This window comes from Lutra lutra, chromosome 3, assembly GCF_902655055.1.
Source record: "Lutra lutra chromosome 3, mLutLut1.2, whole genome shotgun sequence".
NCBI lineage: Eukaryota > Metazoa > Chordata > Mammalia > Carnivora > Mustelidae > Lutra > Lutra lutra.
Genome location: NC_062280.1, coordinates 56,609,003 through 56,635,089, shown reverse-complemented (window position 1 = coordinate 56,635,089; position 26,087 = coordinate 56,609,003). Strand labels below are relative to the sequence as shown.

At 37.1% G+C, this 26,087-nt stretch overlaps 1 protein-coding gene and 1 long non-coding RNA gene across 11 annotated transcripts in view; one reads left to right on the top strand and one right to left on the bottom strand.

The window, feature by feature from the left end:
• The window catches only part of LOC125095438 (uncharacterized), a 38,561-nt gene extending 25,501 nt beyond the window's left edge, over positions 1–13,060 (top strand). The window contains exons 3-4 of the long non-coding RNA XR_007125884.1: positions 4,931–5,033; positions 12,982–13,060. This is a non-coding gene — a long non-coding RNA (uncharacterized LOC125095438). The remainder of the gene's footprint in view (positions 1–4,930; positions 5,034–12,981) is intronic.
• PKP4 (plakophilin 4) overlaps positions 1–26,087 on the bottom strand; it is a 247,115-nt gene that overhangs the window by 89,420 nt on the left and 131,608 nt on the right. For 9 of the 10 annotated variants that reach the window (XM_047721819.1, XM_047721815.1, XM_047721821.1 and 6 more), the window contains one exon: positions 21,099–21,211. The exons of the other annotated variant lie outside the window; for it this stretch is intronic. In XM_047721819.1, the coding sequence (XP_047577775.1) occupies positions 21,099–21,211 (113 nt within the window). The remainder of the gene's footprint in view (positions 1–21,098; positions 21,212–26,087) is intronic. 10 annotated transcript variants of the gene reach the window in all.

The following is a 26,087-nucleotide window of genomic DNA, read 5'->3' as shown; positions in this document are numbered from 1 at the left end:
TATTCCATTAGCAAGTGTATAGATCTTTCAGATTCTAAATCCATTGTGAAAACTTCCAATGACTCTCTATATTAGTTTGCTATAATTTCCTTTATAATCTACTGCTCTAATATTTATAAGTCTACTTGTTAACTGATTCCAAGGTCCATTTTTCAGTTAAAAAGAAAAATGGTTTGTTTGGGTTTTTATTATTTGGCAGTGAATTCACATTGCAATTACTTAGCACCTTGTTATCCCTTTAGGCATTACAAATTGTTTTTTAATGAAATGTATCATAATCTTCTTAGATATGGACTCTGGGCTCCAGAGTTCCCAGGTCATTCCGTATTTCCTATTATGCACTTAGGATTTTCTACCCCAGGAATCTGGCAAAATAACTACTAATGACTGTTAAGTTTTAGTCTCTACTTGGGAGTATATTATAGCATACTTTTTTTTTTTTTTTTAAAGATTTTATTTATTTGTCAGAGAGAGAGGGAGAGAGAGCGAGCACAGGCGGACAGAATGGCAGGCAGAGGCAGAGGGAGAAGCAGGCTCCCCACCACGCAAGAAGCCCGATGTGGGACTCGATCCCAGGACGCTGGGATTATGACCTGAGCCGAAGGCAGCTGCTTAACCAACTGAGCCACCCAGGCGTCCCTATAGCATACTTTTAAATAAATATTTATTTGATAGAGAGAGGGAGTGTGCATGTGCACACATTAGAGTGTGTGAGTGGTGGGGGCGGGACGGGGGTGGGGTGGGAGGGAGAGAGACCATCACAGGGGCTCATCTTAGAATCCTGAGCATGACCTGAGCATGACTTAACCTGACTAAGCCATCTAGGCACCCTAAATATCATAACATACTTTAAATCTTTTTTATTTCTACTTAGTATTGCTTTGACATCCCTTTTAATCAGCACAGTTAAAATTTTGCACTGTTTCTCTTAATGCATTTACAAAATATTCTACTGGTGTCTTGTGAGTTCTTGGCTAGGTAGATAGAGCTCATTCTGTGCTTTAGCTATCTTGAGCGCTCTTGAATTCCTGAGAATGTTACTTCTTGAATATAATGTCAAGACTTGGAAGCCCCAAGTCTTTTCCAAGTCTCTCTCTCTCTCTTTTTAAAAAAGATTTTATTTATTTATTTGAGAGTGAGCAAGAGAGAGAGAGAGAGAGAGAGAGAGCCGAGCAGGGGAAGGGACAGAGGGAGAGGCGGACTCCCTGCTGAGCAAGAAGCCTGACACAGGGCCCTGGGATCATGACCTGAGCTGAAGGCAGATGCTTAATTGACAGAGCCACCCAGGCACCTGGTAGTCCCAAGGTCTTAAAAACATTCACCATGCAAGTGGGTCAAATTTCTCTCACCCCCTCAACAAGAATGGCCTTGAGTTTATTTTATACTCACAATTGGCAGGGTGAAAAGTGGGGTCTAGAAGACTGAGATGAAACCAAGAACTTAATGCTATAAGTCAGTGTCTGATGTTCCAAGAACTTACAGCACCTACCAACAGGTAACTGATATTTATAATTAGTTTCATTTTTCCTACGTTTGGGAAATAAGTACCTCATGTTTTTTAGTTAGATAATAATTAACTAGGAAATAGGGGTGCCTGGGTGGCTCAGCAGGTTAAGTGTCTGACACCTGATTTCAGTTCAGGTCATGATCTTTGGGCTGGGCATGGAGCCTGCTTAAGAGTCTCTCTCTCTCCCTCACCACCCCTCCCTCTCTAAACAAACAAACAAACAAACAAACAAACAAAGGAAATAGATCCTTTACATTAAAGAGACTCTCTATCCTACCACCAGAACAACTAGAGCAGTTAGACAAAATTAAACAATATATTATGATTGTTCTGCCCAAGACAGATGTGGATAGCTCTTCATTCTTCCAATAGGCTATTTCAGTAAGTCAGAGGTAGAAAGGCCAATATGCAGAACAGATAATGAAAGTGAACTGCTTTCCCTAGCTGATGCAGAGGTGGGGAGCAAGAAGGAAAACGGCTATCCCCATCGACTACATTATTGTCCTAACAGGGCTCTGAGGACCCTAGTTTGAGAAATCACTAGCCTATAGACAATAAGGATATCTTCGCAATAATACTCAGAAAGCAATCCTTTTTGGTATCTAACTACTTTTTAAGAGTTTCTTCTGAATTTATTGTCTGTTCACAATTTTATGGTCTGTTCACAATCAATCTCAAGAAAACCAAAAACTCTTCCTTTAAATTTATGATTTTTTTCTAGGACCGAAGTTCCCTTCTGTATTTTTATTATGGTATCAGACCCTGGACAATTCTCTATTGGATGGAAATCGATTCCTGCTTCCTAAGAGAGGACCACTTGCTCAGGAGTCAGGAAAAGGGAAACCAGAAAACATGCCTGTAATGGTGTTTATTACTGTTTTTTGTGTGTTATGGCTCTAAAATGCCCCTGAAATGGTATATACCTATAATTTGGACTGAGCAAGGCATAACAAGTGAAGACAGGCCAAGGGATCTCTCTTCACAATTGTTTATATGATCTGAGGGTGATACCGAGGTTAGAGAAAAGAAAGGGCACTTGGTTGAAAAATTATGTCCTTCATGTAGGATGCAGTTGCTTCTGACCCATCAGCACCAGGACACGAGCCCTGAGTCATTTTCTTGAGTGCAGATGGATTTGGGCTGACCCATCCACAATCAACGCCCAATCACCTGTATGACCAACAGAAGGTGCAAACAAGAAGGCCATAGATGTGTAGGACTGATAGCTCATGGAATGTGGGAAAGATCTAAGGCTTACAGTCTGATCCATACATTCCCTCTGTGACATTTTACCTGAAAAAAAAAAAAAAAATGGCCGTACTCTCAGAATGTGCTTTATAATTTTAGTCTTTAAAATATCATTGAGTAATAGGGACAGCAGAGTCTTGGTTTTCATTGGCTGTTAGCAAGTTTAAAGTAGAATATATAACCAGCCACTGTCATGAACATTTTGGTCTCATTACTGGCTCTTTTCATTCTCACCCTTGTTTTCTTAATTCTTCATTCCACTTTTCCCCATGCTACTCTATCATATTTTGGGGCTCTTATAATGGCTGTGTAAAATGAATTCCAGGAAAAGGTAAGATACAAATAAATAATATTCCAACCAGTCTCCTAAAGAGAAAATTATGTATTTAATGCAGAGCCAAAACATTAAAGGAATAGAAAATACTAGCCTTTCACAAGTCAAGTAACTTTCATAGGGACTGGAGGTAAACACATTTTAGAAGATGTTAAATATTCTTTGACAAAAGCATTTTGTGTTAGTGCTTTGAATCTATGAATAAAAGATCCAGAAGACCATATGGGAAGGGGAAGATCAAAAAGGATGTAGTAGACAAAAATGAAACAAACAGTTCCCTCTGGTATCCCCATAAATTATACAGGAAGCATGATTTCTGTTTAAGCCCAGCCCAGAACAGGTGTTCCAACCAGTAAAGGTAGAAATCAGAATAGAAGGGTTTTCTAACATTTCAGCTGACATTTGACAGAGTGAAAGCAAGTGAGATGAAAATAGTAAAATGGTTAAATACAACACTAGGTTCTTTTTCCTAAGTATTTTGCCATAACTTAGGGTGCTACTTAGGGCCAAGGGTCAGCCTTGGAATAGATGGGGCTACTGCAAATTGTTTGCATCCATGGTCTAACAACTGCTATTTTCTCCCTCATTTCGGTCTTCCAAAAACCCTTTATAGGTTAAAAAAAAAAAAAAAGTGAAAAACATTTTTAAAGATTTAAAATAAAAAAAGAAAAGCACACATAAATACACTCTTAGATGTGTAAAACAGTTTAAATCTTATATATATATTTTAGATACTTATTTATTTATTTATTTATTTGAGAAAGAGAGAACAGAGTAAATGAGAACACGAGCTGGGGGGAGAGGCAGAAGGAGAGGGAGAAGCAGACTCCCTGCTGAACAGGGTGCCCAATGTGGGGCTTGATCCCAGGACCCTGGGATCATGACCTGGCCAGAAGGCAGACATTAGACTGAGCCACCAAGGCGCCCCTAAATCTTACATAAAAATATATTAAAAGAGCTGGCACTGGTAGGGAGCAGGGAAAGGGTCCTGTTTTTCTACTTGCTCTGCATGAGATGGAGCAGAGTGACCATGGACTAAACAGTAGATCTGCAGTAAGACACGTAGGCCGACATCCAAACCCCTTAAAACTTGTCATTATAAATAGCTTTGTTTATGATGCATACAATTTCATTATTTTACTTTAGGATTTAATTGTTTTGAAAAGCCTATCTAAAAATTTACTTAAAAGGACTTTTAAATTATCATAAGCCCCAATTTTTTATTGAACATATACTCCCCTTGATTATTGATCCTATTTGGACATTCAAAAGCAAATGATTTATTTACATACAATTCTTTATACTCTCTACATAAAGACACTTTCAAATCTGGCATGTCTAAAGAATGCTATTCACTTTCTTTCCACTGACTACCCAATGTAAACATTTATTTTTTTAATTTTTAGGAACAGTAAAGTTTAATTTCTGAAAAAAATCTTTATTTTCATTTTAAGTGTGAAAAGAAAGAACATATTTCTTAAGTTTCTGCTTTGCTTTTTGAAAAAAAAATGTTTCTCACTGTTACAGCATTTTTAGTTCTTAATTCATGGACAAGCATCATAAATAGCTGTTTTAGTGCTGAAGGAGGAATGAATTCACACGTGAGAGAGAGTACAGAGCCAGGATCACCAGTAACTGTTCTGGAAAAAAAAATGGACACAAGGATACAGTCAATATTTGGCATGGCATATGTTATTTGTCTATGTAGTAAGACCTATGGAACTTAGGAAAGTGGTTCTAGAATGCTTTAACATCTTCTGAAAGCTCTTGTGGATCCCTAATTTGTCACACATCCCTCATCCTAACCTTGTTTTCTTCCCTTCTTTGTTTATCCCCCACAGTCAAGTGTGAAGGATTTCACTCTACCATATGGAAGAATGAAAAAGAAAAAAGCCTATTAGAACAAATGAAAAGGAATAACAAGCATGATGATGGACGGTCAGGGTAAATTCTCTTTAAAACATCATTCTGGATACAGAATGGGTGATGCAGAAGCACTGTTCGGTAGTTTAACAGGTACATTCCATGGCAAACAGACATGGCAAAGTATTTGGGCAAGACTGTGTTAAATTCCTAGCTTTAATGGCTAGCAGTTTTCTTTTGAGAGATATGAATGAAAAGAACAACAATGGTTTACAACAGGACAGAAAGAAAGGTTGATCAGCTTTATCTTTCTTTATCCCTTTTACTTCCCCCTCCCATTCATTGCCATAACAAGCCAACATTATTGACGGAAAAGGCAGCATGAACTGTGTAGAGCACTCCTTACAGATTCCCAGTCTACGCAATTTAAATAGTCTTTAAACTATTAAAGAGAACATCTACCAAGCAGATTTTAAGAGATAGAACCATCCTAATTTTATAAAAGTGAAACAAATAAATTTTATCCATAATTTCAGTCAGAAAATAAAGAGCTGAATCACTTAGCATTTAAAAACTTTGTTATACAATATTTAACACACACATATATAATAAAAAAGAAAACAGTATAATAAATCCCTTATGTATTCATTACCCAGCTTCAACAAAAAAAGGAACATGTCACATTCACTTCATCTCTACCCTCACCTACTATTTTCTCTGAATTACTATTTTGAAGCAAGTCTCAGACATCGTATTACTGCACTAATAAATACTTGAGATGTACCCCGAAATAGATATTTAAAAAAAATCATATTCACATTATCACACCTAAAATATTAAAAGTAAAATGCTTTTTTAAAAAAGATTTTATTTATTTATTTGAGAGAGACAGAGAGAGAGAGAGAGAGAGAGAGAGAGAGAGAGGCAGGCTTCCAAGTGTAAAGGGTGCCGGACGTGGGGCTTGATCCCAAGACCTTGGGATCACGACCTGAGCTGAAGGCAGACACTTAACCAGTAGGCCACCCAGGCTCCCCTAAAAGTAAAATTTTTTTAAAAGATTTTATTTATTTATTTGACAGAGAGACAGACAGACGGACAGTGAGAGAGAGAATACAAGCATGGAGAGTGGAAAAGGGAGAAGCAGGCTTCCCTCTGTGCAGGGAGCCCGATGAGGGGGTTGATCCAAGGACATTGGGATCTTGACCTGAGCTGAAGACAGACACTTAACCGATGTGGCCACCCAGGCTCCCTGAAAAGTAAAATTCTTTTTATTTTTTTTTAAAGATTTTATTTATTTGACAGAGACAGTGAGGGGGAATACAAGCAGGGAGAGTGGGAGAGGGAAAAGAAGGCTTCCTGCTGAGCAGGGAGCCGGATGTGAGGCTGATCCCAGGACCATGGGATCATGACCTGAGCAGAAGGCAAAAGCTTAATAACTGAGCCACCCCAGGAACCCCAAGGCACCCCCAATACTAGCCAGTATTCAAATTCCCTGTTTTGATTTTTTAAAATAGTTTGTTTGAAACTAACCAAATCAAGTTCCACTAGTTATATTTGGTTGCTAGGTCTCTAAACATCTCTCCTAATGCCTAGTTTCATTCTCCCTCTCTTAATTTTTTTTCCTGTTTGAAATTATTTCATTTGCCCAATAGGCTGGATCTGACTGATGGCATCAGCACACTGTCCTTTAACATGTTCCCTAGGCTTCATATTTCCTATGACTAGGTATTTATACTTAGATGACTAGCAATTTGGGGGCAATATGACACAAGTGACGTCATGTCCTCCCATTGGGTTACATCAGGATACTAAAATTTCTGACTGTCTCCCATTTTGCAATATTAACATAAGATAGATCGATGGGTTCAGATGCTGTCGATAATTACTGATCTAGATATATTAATTATTTCATTAGTAGTTGCAAAGTTCACCCAAGTTTTAACTTCTAGACTTATGTACTACTTCTGTCAATAATATAACCTCTACCTTTGTATTTATGTTCACAGAAATACAATACTGTTTTACTGACTATTTTCAAATAAGTTTTTACTGGGAAGTATTTTACTAATGCCACTGAGAAAATAGATATAGATCTGTTCTCTGTCCTTCCTAAGTACCTAGGTTCTTGTATCATGGTTGATAATTTCACTTGAATTTTCTTTGTGACTCAAATAGCCCCATTACTGATATTGTAACTAAAGGTGGGGGTAGATCAACCTTTAATTGACTTGCTCTGAAGCAGAAACGACACATCACAGGATCCTAGAATAACTGGCTGTTACTTGTTCTTTTCCAATTAAAAAAAAAAGCTAAAAGAGACACACACATATACCCTAAAGACATTCCTCCTTGGATTATAAGAACCGATTAATGCAAACCAAACGTTACATCTAAACTATGTGACAGTGGATAAAGTGTATAATTATTTAATATAAAAATTATTTGGCTGTGAAAATCTGTAGCCTACAGGCTTTTTTCCTCTTCAGTTTTAGAGTGCTTTCCCCTCTATTTAATAGTGGAGTAACATGACAGGAGAATAGACAAATCTATGCAACAAATAGATTAGACTGATTTGTTATTAAATAGATTGTGAAGCCTCTGGGAGGAAAACCATAATAACAATTCAGTCACTACAAAGTCTGGCAAACTTGTTGGCTGCATCCCCTCCCCACCCTGGCAGACATGCCATGTTCAGTTTTAGGACAAGCTGATTAACGGCTGAAATGCACTAAAATGGATGGCACTCACTTTTAGGCAGCTAATCACATTTTCTATTTCCTTTTCCTACACTGGTTTAGACCTAGATATAGTAGTTCTCGGAAGGGTTAAAGAAACATCTCATTACTTTCATCAGTCTTTCTACTCCATGACCCTTAAACTGCCAGATGGTAATGAGAATGTGAATTTAATACTAACCTCCTTTTATTTCATCATGGAGATTAAAATGATTAGATGAAGAAATGGTAAACTTTTCTCCCTAAAATAATGAAACTTAGAAAGTACATTAATGGGAATATGTTTTTCAAGATTGTTTTCTAGAATCTTTAAATTAATATCTACATGACTTCTTTTAATATGTTTGTGATCGACCAAGAATATAAATGGTAACCACAGCAATTTCCATCAGGGAGAGACAAAACAGTAGTAGTAGAGATGGGGCTGGTGGCTAGGGGTTTTATAATTGTCTTTTGTATGCTGCACACCATTTTATATAGGCTGTGTCTATTTGGAGTGGCAGAGTAGATGCGAGAGGAATTCTTAGTCTCCTTTCTTCCTTTTTTTTTTGTTTTTTAAGATTTTATTTATTTATCTGACACAGAGAGAGGGAACACAAGCAGGGAGAGTAGGAGTGGGAGAAGCAGGCTCTCTGCCAAGCAGGGACCCTGGGATCATGACCTGAGCTGAAGGGAGATGCTTAATGACTGAGACACCCAGGTGCCCCTTAAGTCTTCTTAAACCATTTACTGACAACCCAGTGGAAAAACCAATAAAATAACACTATCTTAAGAGGACAATACCATCTTAATAATAAATTCATGTGTACAGTAATAATTAAAACCAAAGCAAACTAAAACACAAAACACCAAAAAGGAAACACTGTTGAAAAGTTAAGAAGATAAAGGGTATAAAACATCTATTAGTACAGGTGTCTGTTATGGAATAGGTGCTTGATGGCTATTGTTCTCTCCCCTATACTATAAAGTATTTTAACCTGAGGGTATGAGAATGAAAGACACCCAGGTAGAGTCTCCTGGGATGGAGCTAGGACAATGTAATCTGGTCAACATGGAGCTCTTCACAAAACCAAAAATAAAAAAATATAAACATATACTTAACATTGTTACTAAGCACGTTTGTCATATTGTTAGTTATATAAAATGGTCCCTTCTACTAGACTGGAAATTTCCAGGCTTTTACATCTTTGTATTTCTGTAATAAGGTAAAGGTATACATATTTCCTGAGTGAGTTTAGAGAAGACATCATAAATATTTTCAAAAAGTATATAAGTAAATGCAAAATCATGAAAGGATATCTAGAAATGGAAAGTAATGTTAGTATCATCTGGTTGGGCTCTTACCTTCCCTCAACTGCAGATGTAGATAATTAGGTATCTATTATTATATATCATATAGAGGTTGTATCTCCTATGTACTTGTATTGATACTAAAGAACTTGTATTCTAGAAATGGATTAATATAGTGTACTTTTAGTGCTATGATATACTAAGACCTGTATTATTTTAACATATACATCCCAGAGTTTTTTCAGTGCAAAAAAACTAATGACAGAACCAAAGACCATAAGCCAAATTACTCATTAAAAAAGCGGGCAAGGGGCACCTACCTGAGTGGCTCAGTGGGTTAAAGCCTCTGCCTCCGGCTCAGGTCATGATCCCAGGGTCCTGGGATTGAGCCTCACATTGGGCTCTCTGCTCAGCAGGGAGCTTGCTTCCCCTTCTCTCTCTCCCTGCCTATCTCTATGCCTACTCATGATATCTGTCAAACAAATAAAAAATCTTTAAAAAAATTTTTTTGTTTGGGGCACCTGGGTGGCTCAGTGGGTTAAAGCCTCTGCCTTCGGCTCAGGTTGTTATCCTAGGGTCCTGGGATCAAGCCCTGTGTCAGGCTCTCTGCTCAGCGGGGAGCCTGCTTCCCTTCCTCTCTCTGCCTGCCTCTCTGCCTACTTGTGATTTCTGTCTGTTAAATAAATAAATAAAAATCTTAAAAAAAAAAAAAAAAAGGCGGGCAAAGAGGGGAGCCTGGGTAGCTCAGCTGGTTAAACGTCTAACTCTTTATTTTGGCCCAGGTCATGATCTCAGAGTTGTGGGATTGAGCCCCCCACTGAGCTGCATGCGCAGCATGGCATTTGCTTGTCCCTCTCCCTCTGCTCTTCTCCCTGCTCTCTCTCTCAAACAAATAAATAAAATCTTAAAAAAAAAAAGAAAGAAAGAAAAGTGGGCAAAGAATATGAATAGAAGAGGAAACTCAAATGGATCATAAAGACAAGAAAATACTCAATCCCATTAGTCATCAAGAAAATACAGAGTAAAATGAGATAACATTAGATTGGTAAAATTTAAAGAGCCTGCCTAATCATAAATATTGGCAAAAAAAAAAAAAAAAAGAGAGAGAGAAACAAAGACAAAGAGAAGAGACAGACAGACACACACACACCTTGGAACTTTAACACATAGTGCTTGAGAAGGTACAACTGTTGAGATACTTTAGAAAGCTATTAAGGAAGATCTAGAAAAATTGGTATGGTACATTTATTACGACCCAAATGGTCTAGTTATCGTGATGTATTTTCCATAACCTTACAGGTGTAAACTGAGAGATAGGTTAGAAAATGTTCAGTGTTACATTATTTACAGTATTGAAAAGTGGAAGGAAAATGTTCTTCAGTAAGGAAATGGCCAAACATTTGACCATTGTATGAAATATCTACATAACAGCAGTTAAAAACATTAACTAGATCTACACACATCAACATGGGAAGATTAGAAATACTGAGTAGAAAAATACTTAGTGCACAATGATAAACACTACACCATATGGTGTAGGCTAAAAAAGAAACACAAAGTACTGGCCAAGGATGTATAATGATATAAAAGCACACAAAGTAAACTGGAAGATACATACTTGTGGTTAGCTATTGGGAAGAGAGAAAGGGGGCAAAGAAGGCTTGAATTGTAAATAAATTTTAAATAAAAAGCCAATATGATGAACTGTCAACAATTTTCAGTTCTGGGATGTGAGTACTTGAGCTTTTGTTATATTATTCTCTGTGCTTCTCAGTACTTCTAACATTTCTTAAGATAAAGATTTAAAAAATACAGATAAAACCCAGAATGACAGTAGATACAAGATACATGATTAAAGTAATTATTAATTCCTATGAAGCAATAAAGGTAAACTTTTTTTCAGAAAGCATCTTGAAATATTCTCTGTGGCTTATTTAAATTACTTTATTATTTATCAATATATACACATAGTTTAAAAAGCCTAATGACTAAGGGGGGGCTGGTAATATAACTCCTGTATTGACTGAAAAATTTATCACTGTTACATATTGTGAGAATAGTAATTATAGAATGTGAACTATGAAAAATTACAGAAAATGAAATAATATTATTTTAATTAAAATGGTGCTTTAAAAGAACTAAATAATGGCACGATACATATATTTTAGAAGCATGGGCCTCTGAATTTTAAGAAGTATTTTCCTCTTCATTAATTAGAAAATTAATATAGTTGGGCTGCCTCTATATTTAACCAGATACATTAAAATAGTCTTAAGATAATGTGGAACTTTGATGCAAACTATAAACTTGATTTCTTTTTGTGGTTCCTTCTAACCTTATCACCCACTTAACATTTTTAAACATTCAGTCTAAGAAAAAGGTAATTCATTTTGAAATATTTATTTACTGTGATTAAAACATTTTGTTGCATAATGTTCTCGGTCCATAAAAAACTATTACTTACGGAAACTACCTGGCTTAAAATCCACATTCTACATGGTAACATTCTTAGGTTAATATAGGTTAGCTTAATGGAATTTTGGTTGAATTACCTTGGGCTCATCTGCCCTGCAGAAGACCTAGTTTATACAAGTTTAATTCAAATCAGCAGAGATAGTTGCCACTTGGATTTGTATGTCCCAGATGAAATTGGCTTGTGACTGGAATGGCAATGAGAAGTAATTAAAATGCCTTCTGGAAGAACTGTGCTTAAGTAAACTGCTCAAGATAAATGACTTCTGTAGAGCTGCAGGTCAGCCACAGACTCATTTATATATCTTTCAGATGTGGTACTCTTTACTGTGTTTACAATAGGAGTTACATCTTAAAAATTCAGTGTTACTAAATTTGCTCATAAGAGCAGCCATTTAATAAATATTCGCTGCACAGATGCCCCAGAGTTTCTGATAATTACATTCAAATATCAAATAGTTTATTCATCATTTCGTCTGAATTAGAAACGAAATCAGAGAACTTTTACTTATTTGACGATTAGGAGAGGCACTAGTGACCAAAGACAATACTTAGGAATGGAAATTGGTTGAGCTACACCCTGATGAATATTACTGGATTCCCAAACAGCGCTAAAGTAACTCAACACAGAAAACTAGCTCAGCAGTATTGCCGAGATTTACCGTAACAGAAAGCAGAGGGGAAAGGAAAGAAGGCAAGTTCTTGTGAGGGAGCAGAAGGATGGGTGGAGAGGCTCAGGAAAACTTCTATCACTTCCTGACCCCCAACTAAGAATGCCTAAAGCAAACCCCTTTCAACACTTGAGGCTTAGTAGTATTATTTACAATAGTCAAAAAGTAGAAATAACCCTAATGTCTATTAGCTGGTGAATGAATAAAAAAATGTTATATATATCCATACAGTGGAATAATTATTTGGAAACAAAAAAGGATGACGTACTGATACATGCTTATAGCATGGGTAAACCTTGAAAAGATCATGCTCAGTGAAAGAAGCCAACTCACAAAAAAACCATATATTGCCTGATACTGTACATAGGAAATGTCCAATGGACAAATCCACAGAGACAGAAAGTAGATGCATAGTTCTCAGGGGCCATGGGGAGGGGAGAATGCGAAAGGGGTGCTAATATGTAGAAGGCTTCTTCACAGGGTGATAAAAACGCCCTAAAATGGAACAATGGTAAGGGTTGAACAAACTCTGTGAATACACTAAAAATACTGAATTGTACACTTTAAAAGTATGCATTTTATGGTATGTGAAATATATCTTAATAAAACTTTTATTTAAAAAACTCAGGTTTTGGGACGCCTGGGTGGCTCAGTTGGTTAAGCAGCTGCCTTCGGCTCAGGTCATGATCCCAGCGTCCTGGGATCGAGTCCCACATCAGGCTCCTTGCTTGGTGGGGAGCCTACTTCTCCCTCTGCCTCTGCCTGCCATTCTGTCTGCCTGTGCTTGCTCTCTCTCCCTCTCTCTCTGACAAATAAATAAAAAATCTTAAAAAAATAAAAAATAAAAAATAAAAAACTCAGGTTTTGCTGGTGAGAGCTCTGGAGGTCAAAGGGACAGAACTTTATCAAGCATCTTCCTGAAGTGGTACATTAAATAAGCAATAAACTGTCAAGGCACAAACATTCAATTTTTTCAAAGACTCTTCATTTTTAAAGAATGTATCATTTGAGGAGGTTTACTTTGCAATGATTTAAAAATATTTGCTGAAGAAAAGACCTGAACCATGAAAAAGCCTTTTCTGCTACTGTCAGCCTAAAACATTTTTAGAATTTTTAATAGTATCAATGGAAGCCTGATGGGCACTAGCAGATGACCCCATAAAGTGTAAAAAAAAAAAAATCTGAATGGCAGTGAGGAATCAAATCTTTTCATTAAAAAATAACAGTTCTTTTCTTAAGTGGGGATAAGAAGACTATTTGTCAAGATTATATGACCTTTTCAAAACCATAAAGAATTCTATTTTATCAGGGCTTTAAACTAACTTGAAAGGAGAGATAATCTTGGGAAGAGTGTGAAGTTATTTAATTTCAATATTGCCACCCATTTTCCCCCTTGCTCAGTTGATATGGGCAGGATTTTTCTCAGTCTAGGGTAACTTCCTAACATCAGTAGTAGCCAGTCAAAGGAGAGACAATGTGAAGGGACCAACTGTTTCTGAACGTAGCCAGTCAAAGGACAGACAATGTGAGGGGACCAACTGTTTCCGAACGGGGTCATCAAAGTTCAAGACAATGTACAAAAATCAAATGAAAACTTAAAGCTGTACTTTGATTCCCAAAGCTGAAATTAATGTTTTCTACAATTATTAAAAGGTCCATTTTTTGGATTTTTCTTAACTTCAATATAAATGAAAACTTACTGTCTCATCTTAATAAGTAGACAAACTATGATTTACAAGATAAAATTCATGGAACCAATTTATGTATCCTAAAGAAATAAACTTTTTCTTTCAGCTTGTCGAGAAGTAACTTTGTTTCTGGACAATGAATGGCAAGATTGCAAGTCTGCAATCAGGGATAGTTTTGAAATTCTGTACAATAAAATCTCAGAAATAGTTTCTTAAAGTCAAAGCTGGTCATATTTTCATTTACTGACTTTTCATTTCCAATTCCATTTTCTTCTTGCACAGCTTTGTTACCCAACAAGTTGAACCACTCATGTAATTTTTCTGCTTACATGAAACATGAAGCACAGGCCACACCTTGAATCCTTGAAGGCTAAATCTGCCCTGGAGTATTTCCCCTGGCTAAGTCTTCCTCCCACAGTGTGCCGCCGCCTGCCACTGGAAGGCTGTAATGATCTCTAAGCACTGCTGAATTAGCCGCCCTAGGGCACTGGTTCAGCCTCAAGCTCTTTGTTCCACTGGGAAGTCCTCAGGCAAGTGGGAGCCATTAAAGTTTGGCCTGGCAGGTCAAAGTGGGACTTTAGGAACAAGACACAAGGTTAGCCAGGGGGAATGGCCTCAAACATAAAAAACAAACAAACAAAAAAACAAAACTGAAGACAATGAAGTGTAGCAAACATTTAAAAGTGGTTGCCTCTTTTTTTGGGGTTAGTGGAAATGTTCTATGCAGTAGTGGTTATACAATGACATGCCAAAAATCTAAAAAATCATAAAACTGCATGTTACAAAGGGTGAATTTTACTGTAAGTAAATTACACTTCAATAAGCGTGACTTGAAAATAAAATGGTTGTCTCTGAATGGTAGAATTATGGGTTTTATTCTTTACATACTTTTTTGAATTTTACCAGTTGTCTGAAATGACCATTATTTAACTTCACAGTCAGTAAAAAAAAAACAAAATAAAACCAAAACCCAAAACAGAGGAAGAATACTGCTCTAGCCACCCCTCCCTCCCTTTGCCCTCGGGAGTAGAGGTGGACAGGGGAAATACTGGGGTGGGGAGGTGGGCCCCTTACTCTGGGCTACTGGGACCTTTTACTGTCACCCTATCCAGTGAAATCTAACCTAGACTATTGTCAGAAAGAAACCCTGTTGATAATGCTGCAAGGAGAAAAAGAATAAATTCCATGCTCATCAAAGATTGAATTTGAAGGCTGTTACTTAGCACATGGGAGGGAAGAGGATGAAGGAGCAAATTTTCTTCTGAGTTAACCATGATGAGATTCTCTTGAGATGAGCTGTACAGACCTCACCTCCCATGAGGGACATGTCCCTTGTTAAGGCACGCACACCAGGTAGCGACACAGTGACCTAGAACACAGGGCACCTCACATGGCGGCACCCATTATTACCATAACTGTACAGAGCGTGGCAGACAGAAGTAGTCATTGTGGCATGCTGCCTGCTTAGAGGACCTGAAATTAACCCATCCATCTACATATACTAAATATCATCTTTGATTCGAAATACAGAGTGTCAGAACTGGCCTCCTGGGGAATTACTTCCAGGTGCTTTTCTATCCATTTATATTCCATTTACCAGTGTAAGAAAGAGACCTATGAGCCTGATTTCGTACAGCGAGAGACTACAAACGATGCTGTCTGCCACATCATGAAGAGGTCTCTCAGTGGTGGCTCCTAGGAGAAACCACTCAAATCTTCGCCCTTGGAAAGGTAGATTTTCCTGAGCAACCTGGTTTGTTTTTATTCTACACATATTTTCAATATAATTCATTCATGTTTCTCTCTTTAGAATGGGTACTAGGTCACTCAGAGCCAAAGTGGATCCCTACTTCTAGCAAATGCATGGAATGTTAGCAACATACAGTTTTATACTGTTTTGACATTGGTTTCATCTTATTTTTCTTTTTCTTTTTTTTTTTTTTTAAAGATTTTATTTATTATTTATTTGACAGAGAGAGATCACAAGTAGACAGAGAGACAGGCAGGCGGAGAGAGAGAGAGAGAGAGAGGGAAGCAGGCTCCCTGTAGAGCAGAGAGCCCGATGCGGGACTCGATCCCAGGACCCTGAGATCATGACCTGAGCCGAAGGCAGCGGCTTAACCCACTGAGCCACCCAGGCGCCCTCATCTTATTTTTCTAATCATCTTCCATTTGCTCTCATTTCCTCACTCCATTTTTGGGTTTTGTATTTTTAAAAGATGTTTCAAACACTTTTGGAATGAGGCAAAATATTAAATACGTAGATAACCATAGTATACTTGAAATAAGGGAAGAAAAGTGGTGTCTTCTGTATTAACTGATCCCACAGCCCACTTTAAATGAAATGAATATTACATATATAAAGAACTATGCTGCAGTCAGTACAAATGGAGAAAAGTCATAACCTCCTTATTAAATATTTCCATAGCCTACCTTCAATGAGGTGAAATAGTAAATACATAGGTAACTATAGTGCACTTGGCACAAAGCAGACAGGCTGTAACTTCTCTATTAACTAACGTCATAACTCATTTTCAGGCTTTTCAAAGTCACGATTATTTTTGGCCTAACACATCATCTTAGAATATAAGCACCATCAATTCCAGATTAAGGATCATTCTAATTGATGTTGTTTGGGTTATTAGTGCTTTTTTGTAGTAAATAAAGCAAATGAGAAATCATACCAGAAATGGGGTTTTTATTAACCTTGTTTAGAACTAGATTTCCAAAGAGGCATTAACAGAGAAACTAAGTGATTACTTTAATCATTAAAATTTTAAAATGATTTTTAATGATTTTTGTTTTTTTAAGTTTGCAACAAGGCATACTGCAAATAAACTGCCAAAGGCAGTTTACTTTTTAGGACACTGTTTTAAATAAATATAAGCAGAATCTCAGTTTCTCTGCCTAGAAAATGAGAACATCTCACGGCATGGGTTAAAAATTCACTGTTGGTACTACAAATGTGAGGGAACTAAACTGTTCAGTTTTAGAGCTACTCCTTTGGGAAAGGGCTCCATGGCATATCATTTAGCACAATGTAAGAATCCTTTCTTAAGCAGGACCTCATGCTACTGCCTCTGCCTTCTTATTCACAGGGTAAGGACAATAATAGCAAATGCTTTGAACAACAGAAAAAGTTAATAAAATTATGCTTTTCATTTCCCTTTGGGTAATTATAACATCATCTTCGGACTAGGAAACTTAAGAAAATCTTACAGGTCACCTTACCAACTCTGCCACAGATCTCAATAAAACAATATGAAAGATAACTAGTTTCAAGTCCCCTGTTCTGCTGACTACATTCAATTCACATAAGAATGACCTGAATCCAAAGGAAACTTCATGGCCATAAGCAGTGGTTGCACTTTTAACTTCCCTTGAGCAAATCAGAAATGGCTGACAAGGAAGAGACCCTGGGTCTGAGAGCTAATTTCTGTTTTTCTGTATCTTTAGATTCTTGTTCTGAGAGTGACAGTTGGTGGGGACTGGAAGACACAGAGGGGTCTCTCAAGTGACAAAAACCTATGCTCCCTTCACTAACATTGCTTTCTAATGGGCTCCTTGCTAGTGTGGAAACCTGGTGGTCAAAGAGCAAAGTAACTGTATCAATAGTCTTCTTGAGGTCCACTGAGAAGCACACTGAAAGAGAGAGCAGGTATGAGAAAGGGTAGACAGAAACCCAAAGATGCCAAGCAGATAACCTCCCAGTGAAGCACGCTTACTTGATGAGCTTAAATCACAGGGCTTTGCTGAGGTTCATTATTCATTCAATGAGCATTTGTCTGAGAGCCTGCCTGCTGAGCACCAGGCACTGTGCTGGGGCTGTGGGGGTGGGGTGGGCCTTACCATCTCATAGGAGAATTGACAAAGGCACAAACAGCTATGAGTTCAGATGAAGAAAGATGACCTTCCCAGAGAAACTTGGGAAAGGCTGTAAGGAAGGGTTAGCATTATGTTGGGGATATCAAGAATATAGGAGAATCCAATGTGATATGTGAGTAGGACAATCAAAATGAATCATTTGTGATTCTAATTCACTGAATGACAAAACCAGCCTTTCTCATAACCCTAAGATTCCACAATAAATTCCTGGCCTGCTGCCTGGTCTCTTTTCATTCTGACCTATGCACTACACTACCAGGACAACTACCTCCAAATAACAACTTTCTTTTTTCTTTCTTTTTTTAAAGATTTATTTATTTGTCACAGAGAGAGAGAGAGAGACAGAGAGAGAGAGAGAGAGTGAGAGAGAGAACGAAAACAAGTGGGGGGAGTGGGAGAGGGAGAAGCAGGCTTCCCGCTGAGTGGGGAGCTCAATGTGGGGCTTGATTCCAGGACCACGAGACCATGACCCAAGCCGAAGGCAGACGTTTAACGACTGGGTCACCCAGGTGCCACCAAAAACAACCTTCAACAGGTCTCCTTTAAGACCTAATGAAGGTTACTAATCATTACCTTAGCTCCCAGTTCTCCAATCAGATGTCAGCTTTACCCTTCCAAACTCATAAACCATTAGGTTCTTTTAGGACACATCCTAGGTACCTGAACCTCTTAGTGGTCCAATACAAACACAGTGGGAAATCCTATATTACCTCTCTGCCTGCTTTCCCTCTTTCTCTGGCCAACTCAGTTTCCCCTTCTGAAAAATCCATTCATTCACCCAAAAGTCACTGACGGAGCCCAGTGACATGTCACACACCACACTACGCACTGAGACTCAGAGACAAAACAACAAAATCACTCAGAGTAAACACTTTAACATGTATTTTTAGTAACATTTTAAACAAACCTATGATATTAGCTAATTCAACTATGTAACCTTAGGATTATTTAATATTTTAAAACTTAAGGTGCAGAAAATAATCTAAAAGCCATGCACATATCAACCACCCTCCTCATTTAAACAAATGTTAATATTGTGTCATGTCTTCTCTAGATGTCAAATTTTAACTAACATGTTACAGATTTGGCTAATGCCTAATTTCTGATAGCTTCCTCCTCCCTTCCTTCCTAGAGGTACCACTATCTTAAATTGATATCATTCCAACTATTTTTTATACTTTTACTATACATACATACATTCCTAAACAATACCAAACACTGGTTAAGTATTATACACTGCTGCTGCATATATTTTTAGAATGTTCATAATGATATCCTCCCATATCTGTTCTTTTACAGTTTGTGGTTTTCACTCAAGAAGTCTGTTTTGCAAAGATATTCATGTTCATACATGTAACTGAATTACTTCATTTTAATTGTTCTTGAGTCCACTTATCCAGTGTATTTCCCATTTCCATCCCGAAAGATAATCATGTTCTTTCTCATATCTTACTTTTGCAAATAATGCTGTAATGAACACCCTTGTATCTGTCGTACTGTGCATACCTATCAGAATTTCCCCAAGGATAGCATGTTCTTCAAGTTTTAAATCGTAGTCTTCTGCTAGCTGAGATTCATGACTCAAGTATTATAATACCTGATTGTGAGCTTATCTTTAGTGATGCCAGTTTCTCAGCTGGGGATTCTGAACAATGTGAAGAATCATATCCGGAATCCAAATCCACATGTGGTACAAGGTTGGGAGTTTACCATGGGTGCAGCCCTTTGAGGGCCACAGCTTAATACAGCAATCTTAAGTACACACGTACCATCTTGAACATATACAAGGCCTCATTCTTGGGTCACTGCATGGATATTAAATATAAGATTCCAGTGCTTTTGGAGGGGAGGGGCTCACCGTCCCTAAGTCTCCTGCTTTCAGTTTCTCTCCTATTTCTAGTACCTGGGAATTTTCCTTTCTAGTTTGTCATTTTCTCTAAGTACTGACTTACTTTATTGATATACCAAGTATTTCCGGGGGTTTATCAAGAATTTCAATGTTAGTTTAATAAGCTAAATTAACCAGAATAAAAGTCCTAACTGAATTTGTTAAATGTTGAATTAAATTTTCTATGTATAAAATTATGTATTTTTAAATCTGTGGTTCTTTGTCTTCGGAAATATATACAATACCATATTATTGAGTTTGTGAATTGTTCTTTTTGGTGTTAAACATCCAGATAGCTTTTTAAAAATACTGAATAAAAATACTAAATAGAATTAAAATTAATTTTAACAACTTTAACTTCCTTGATAAATTATTTCATTGAGTAACTACAAAGCCAGAGTTTTACAATTTTACTCATTGCTTGTAATTTCTCTTCCTAAAAAAACCCCACAAAACTGCCTGGATAACTAAAAAATGATCACATAATTTAATATTTATGTTTTAAAAGTTTTATTAATCTTATTTGTTTACTTTATGCCTTACTAAACATAACAATACGCACAACTCTTAAGGGCCAGAGATGGAAAAAATTCATAAGAACACAACTTATCAGCCTAATATTCTTAAATCCATAGCAATAGAATTACACAGAACAGAGGAACTATAACAGCACTCTATTCACTAAGAAGGTTTTCTTGGCTAAGAATAGTAGATGATACTGACAAGTAGAACAAAAACGACGTTAGAAATAACTAAAGAGACAAGTTACTGTTGGTACATACCTACATAGGAATAAAGAAACCAAGCTTAAAAATGTAAGCAATAGAAGTTATTTTATGGTAGGCCTTACTAGAATATGTAATTAACAAGAAGGAAATCCACAAATAGGATAAGCAGTGATTTCACCATTTGGTGCTTATGGCAGTAATTTTTTAAAATAATGATGTTTTTAAATAGCTTATGAGGCATTTAAAAACAAAACAATAATTCTGATTAAACATGGCTTTTTTTCAGTAATATACTGGTTTTCAATTTATTATGTGAATACACTAAATTATTTCATCTAGTAATTATTTTGTATGGCAGTTTTACAGAGTTCAGCAAAACTCAAAGTCAACTGAAGACATTTTTAAAAGCTACTTAAATGTTATCATTTAGAAATATTTTTGTTAAAAAAAATCAATACCAGGTTTTCAAAGTCAATTAGCCTTGCCAAATAATTAGTAATTACTGTGAAAAACATCTATTAACTGTGTCTACATATGAGAAATCAAACTTCTAAAAGTAGCATACAGAAACTTACCAATGCCATATAAAACACTTTAAGCACAGGACTGAAGGATAATCAATATTGCAAGACGCTTCTCAAATTAGGACAAATTGACAGTTTTGGTGTCCAATTCAGAAAGGCAAGTTAACAGTAACAAAACTAAGAGAATCATTTGCTGCATCCAGGACAACTTAATAAGGCATGGTACTTGAAGGCATATAAAAAGATAGAGCTGTTGGCCCTGTACCTGGTGCTGGCGATACTGGGGGATTCTGCTCCAAGCCTACATCTCTCTAGCTGACTGGCAACGATCTGCCTTTCCACTTCCAGTTCTCGGGTGAGTCGTTGAAACTGAAGCTCCTGTGATTCAAGGAAATAAAAGGCATATAAGGTGCCAAGACATATATATGTGAATGCATGTCACAGGAAACACAGGAACATACCCATAACATAGCACTATATCTAGTGTGGCCCCGTGAAATTAAAAAGTTTTGGGTGGAATTGCAGGTCTAGATAACCTACCAATTTGTGCTTTTTTCAAACTGAAAGGCACTAGAATATTAAGTTTTGTTTGGGATGGGAATCACAGATATTTATTTGTTTTTCCGTCTGTTCTTCTAATTGAGGTTTGCAAACAGTACTCTCTATTCAATGTTAAGATCTGCAGAGTCCTTAATGTGTCTGCATCAGGGGCCCACCAACCAATGTAAGCTCTATAGCCTCAAGAGCTACTTTTTAAAATCCTGTATACTGTACTGAAAACATGTAAATTCCCATGATGTGAATCACTTTATCACGTTTGATACAGAGCCTTTTAATTGTTAAGGGAAAAAAATCCTTCCAAACCTCCAGAAAAAATCTTGCTATATCTATCTTCAATAGAAGCAATAAAATTTTTCTATTGTTATGAAATAACATGTTCATTGTTCATGTGTCACTGTGTGAGGGAAGGAAAAATAAAGTCTGAGCCACAATACAGAATTTAAAATGGTATTTAAAAGCTGGGAAGATTGTTTAAAGAAATGATCTTATTCATTCTATGCTGCATTATGAAGGCAAGTAAGTTCTATCATAGGAAAAGATGCTTTGACTTTATTTGTACTTATCTCATTGTTACCTTGACAAGTTTTTAACAAACAGGAAGAATGCTATGCTATAAAACATCTATAGATCAAATCAAGTATACTCCAAAGGCTTTAAGCCACAAATTACACCTTCAATAACACCTCAAGCTCCCCTGTACCGTATTACCTCCTTATAAGTCTACTCAAGGCAAATGCCGAACTTAAGTAGTTTAGTTGGACAATGACTGCTAGTTCAAAATACCAGGTATGTGAACCCTAAACCTAGAAACTAATCAGAAATAAAACTACCTTAAAAACTGCTTATGACAATATATACATAATTTGTCGTGCAAAAAATTAAAACATTTTAACTGACGTGTATTAGCTCCCTGAGGAATCAGGCAAACACACTATTACTGATAGCACTGGCTTTGTAAATTCTTCAAACTATTCTTAGAATGATTTCTAAGATACAGTCCCTGAACTCCTTAACTTCTTTCTGATACTGAGAATACTTTTTAATGAGCCCAGCTGGTGTGGGTATATAGGGCATGGCCTGAATGAATAATATTTGGCTCAGTAATGTTGTACAATATGATCAAAGTGGGACGCTTCCTATCTCTGCTTAACATTTCCTAGACCTCTGTTCTTAATAAATGTTTAGCAACGGAAGACCAGATAGATAATAACTTTACAACATTCAGTATCAGGCTAAGATAATTGATTTTAAGGGCAAACAGTCTTATGCTTATCTCATATTTGGGTCTTTCTTTGCCCTTAAACAGCATCATATTTCTTGTGACACACTTCCATTCTTTCAATTATTTTACTTAGCTGTTTGTTATCTACTATTATCCCAGAAGACTGGTTGCGTGTATCAAGCTGGGCCAGAAATGGACCACCTGTGAATCCAAAAATACTCTCAGAGCCATCACATTACCTTTATGTTCTGAATTCAGTGGCTACTAGGGATGGAGGGCTGCTGAGTTTTCTTCATCTGGGGACGGCCAAAAATTACCATGGTAGGATTAAAATATGTTTCAAATTAGAACAGAAAAAAATTTCATTCATACAAAAAAACTCCATTTCAGCAGATTTCTGTCATGTTCATGGCTGTCTATGATCTTTTGAGTATCCTTTCAAGGAAATGGTTGGGAAATTTCCCACTTGAAGGCAGAAGTTGGAACTGACTGTCCCATAATTCCTTCCCTCAGAAGCAGAGATACAGTGACTTTGGCTCTGCCAAGATGTAAGACTGTGACTCAGGCACTAAAACTAAGACTCTGACATCAGAAAACACGAAGCTTATTTTCTCTTTCACCTTCTTGCTGCCCTGCAACATGTGTCAGGTCAAATTCCTATTACAGAGATCATCTCCACAAACTGCTATGTTGATGCCTGGTGGCAGCATTGGTGGTTTCTTTATCTACCTAATTTTGTGCCACAGATTTAGACACTGTTTCTGGAAGTTAAATCTCAGAGCTTGTTCTCCAGCCCTTGCAACAAATGTAGGAAATCACAAATACTTGCTTAATAAATGCCTTTTTCTGCACAACTAGCTTTGTCAGTCTCTTTCTTGCAACTAGAAATCTTGAATGAAGCACCTATAGAAACCATTTACAGTAGTCAAGTTGCTAGAAGAATCTATGTACCCATGATGTACCTACATTTTTCATCTAAAAGTTGGGTAATTCCTTCAACGTTCATACAGCCTGAATAAAGTCCGCGTTTTATCACTACTGGCCATGGACCCAGAATACTGAACATCACAAGCTCCTTTTATCAAAATCATTCTGCCCATTGTTTGCTCCTGCTTCTCATAAGCAGGATGTCATTAAAGCCCTGAAAGCAGAGTATCAGGAAGATATAAAGAATGAAATTTGTAAAGGTTACCTAATATCTGTGAATATTTACAAGGAAAATATATGTATGCTTTGTTGTAAAATCATTAATATCACACCTACAAAATATAAATTGAACACCCATATGGGACTCACACCAAGATGGATGAGCAGGATATAAAAATTTGACAATTCTGTCTCTACCAGCTTCGTAGACTGCTTGATGAAGAAGATAGTATTACACAGTCAGACAAAAACACACCTGATCATTTCTAAAGTTAACACTCATTATGATGATTACACAGAGATACCACCTATAAATGTAAAATTTGTATTTTACCATACACTCTGGTTTATTAAACTTACATTGTAAAGGCTAATCTTTAAACCGGTATCCAAAACTGTGCATCTGAATTATAAGGGGACCCTATATTTGTTCTCCTTTGAGAAGACAATGAAAACAACATTAAAAGCATTTGCCAATGATTTAGCATATGACAATTTCCTCTTAAATTCTGGCACACAAGACCATAAACAAACTTAGAAAGTCAAGGCTACTAATATGCTATAAAATGGAGTGTGTTCACAAGTGTTTGAAAACTTTTTTAAAATGTTTACCTCATCTCTCTCAGGTAAATACACTGATAAATACTCTCACAGTTAGCCAAAGGACTAGGAGAAAACAAAGCTCCATTTTCATGCTTTATATGGTGGACAGAGCTGGGCAGGAAACCCAGGGAAGCACTTGCTGCCCCAGCTCTCAGGCCCTCAGGGGTGCCTCAGCAGCAGAGAACAGCTAGCTCAAGGGCATGCCCTCTGGGCAGGCTGCAGCCAGCCACTGACTGAGGTGGGTGTACAAAGGTGGGGTCCATTGCTCTAGAGCTCTATATGAGCTGGGCCAGCCTGCAGAGTATTTGAACTTTTCCTCTACCCAATCCTGCTTTTCCTTCCCCTCTCCTCCACAAGTATCTATCTGTAATAAATACTCTGCACCGAAAACTCCATCTCAGTGAGAACCCAACCTAAGACAGTATTTTTTTTTTTTTTGGCCTCCTTTTATATAAAGAGAGATATTTCCTCTTATTCTTACTTTTTAAATACCATGAGATACTTCAAATGTACAGAAAAAGTAGACAATAATACAATGAGCATTGAGAACATGACCCAGTTATAGTAAATCTTAATGGTTTGCCACATTTGCTTCAGGTTTTTTGAAAAACAAAATATCACAGATAGACTGAAATACCCTGGTTTCTCTCGAACGGATCCTATTTCTCTCTCTCCCTGCCTCTTCAGAAGAAACCATTAACCTGAATTTGTGTTTAAAATTCATGTGAGTATTTTATATTATTATTACTACTCCATATCTCCAGATCCACAGATGACATATAGTATTGTCTTGCGTGTTCACATAAGTTACATCAGTGGTAATACTGTGCAGACTGCTTTAATTATGATTTTGAGATATATCAATATCTGTAGACACAGAACTCATTTATTTTCCTTGCTCAGCAGTATTCTATTGCACAGCTAAAGTGCAATGTATTTATGTTCTCAACATGATGAATCTTTGGGTTGTTTCCAACTCTGTGCAATTCTAAGCCTGCTGCCACATAAGCATCCTTGTATTTGCGCACGTGTGCCTGACTTTTCCATAGCAGAAACCTAGAAATGGAATTACTGGGCTGAAGGTAATGCACATCTTTACGGATGATGACCATCACAACTATTTTCCCAAGTAGTTGTACCAATTTATATTCCAGTCAGCAGTAGAGGACAGAGTTCCAGTGTCTCCACATTATCCCGGACGTCAATGTGTGTTTGGGGGCTTAAATACCCACTACCTTTTTTTTTTTTTTAAATATTTTATTTATTTATTTGACAGACAGAGATCACAAGTAGGCAGAGAGGCAGGAAGAGAGAGAGAGGGGGAAGCAGGCTCCCTGATGAGCAGAGATCCCGATGTGGGGCTCGATCCCAGCACCCTAAGACCACGACCCAATCCGAAGGCAGAGGCTTAACCCACTGAGCCACCCAGGTGCCTCCCACACTTCCCTTTATGGTAAATCTGATAAATATGGGAAGCTACGATGCATTTTTAAAAATTTGTATCTCCCTGATAACTGACATCTTTTCATATGTTTATTGGCCATTTAGATTTTTGTAAATCACAGGTATCAAATTCTTGCATGTGTGAGAATGTTTCCTACTTCCAGCACCCAGGCTTGTCCTCCTCTATGGGGCAGGTTTCTTATTACCCTTATACTAATGTAGTTTTGTAAAATTTTAGCTTTGGGTAAGGAATTTCCTGCTAAGATTCCCCACCTTGGG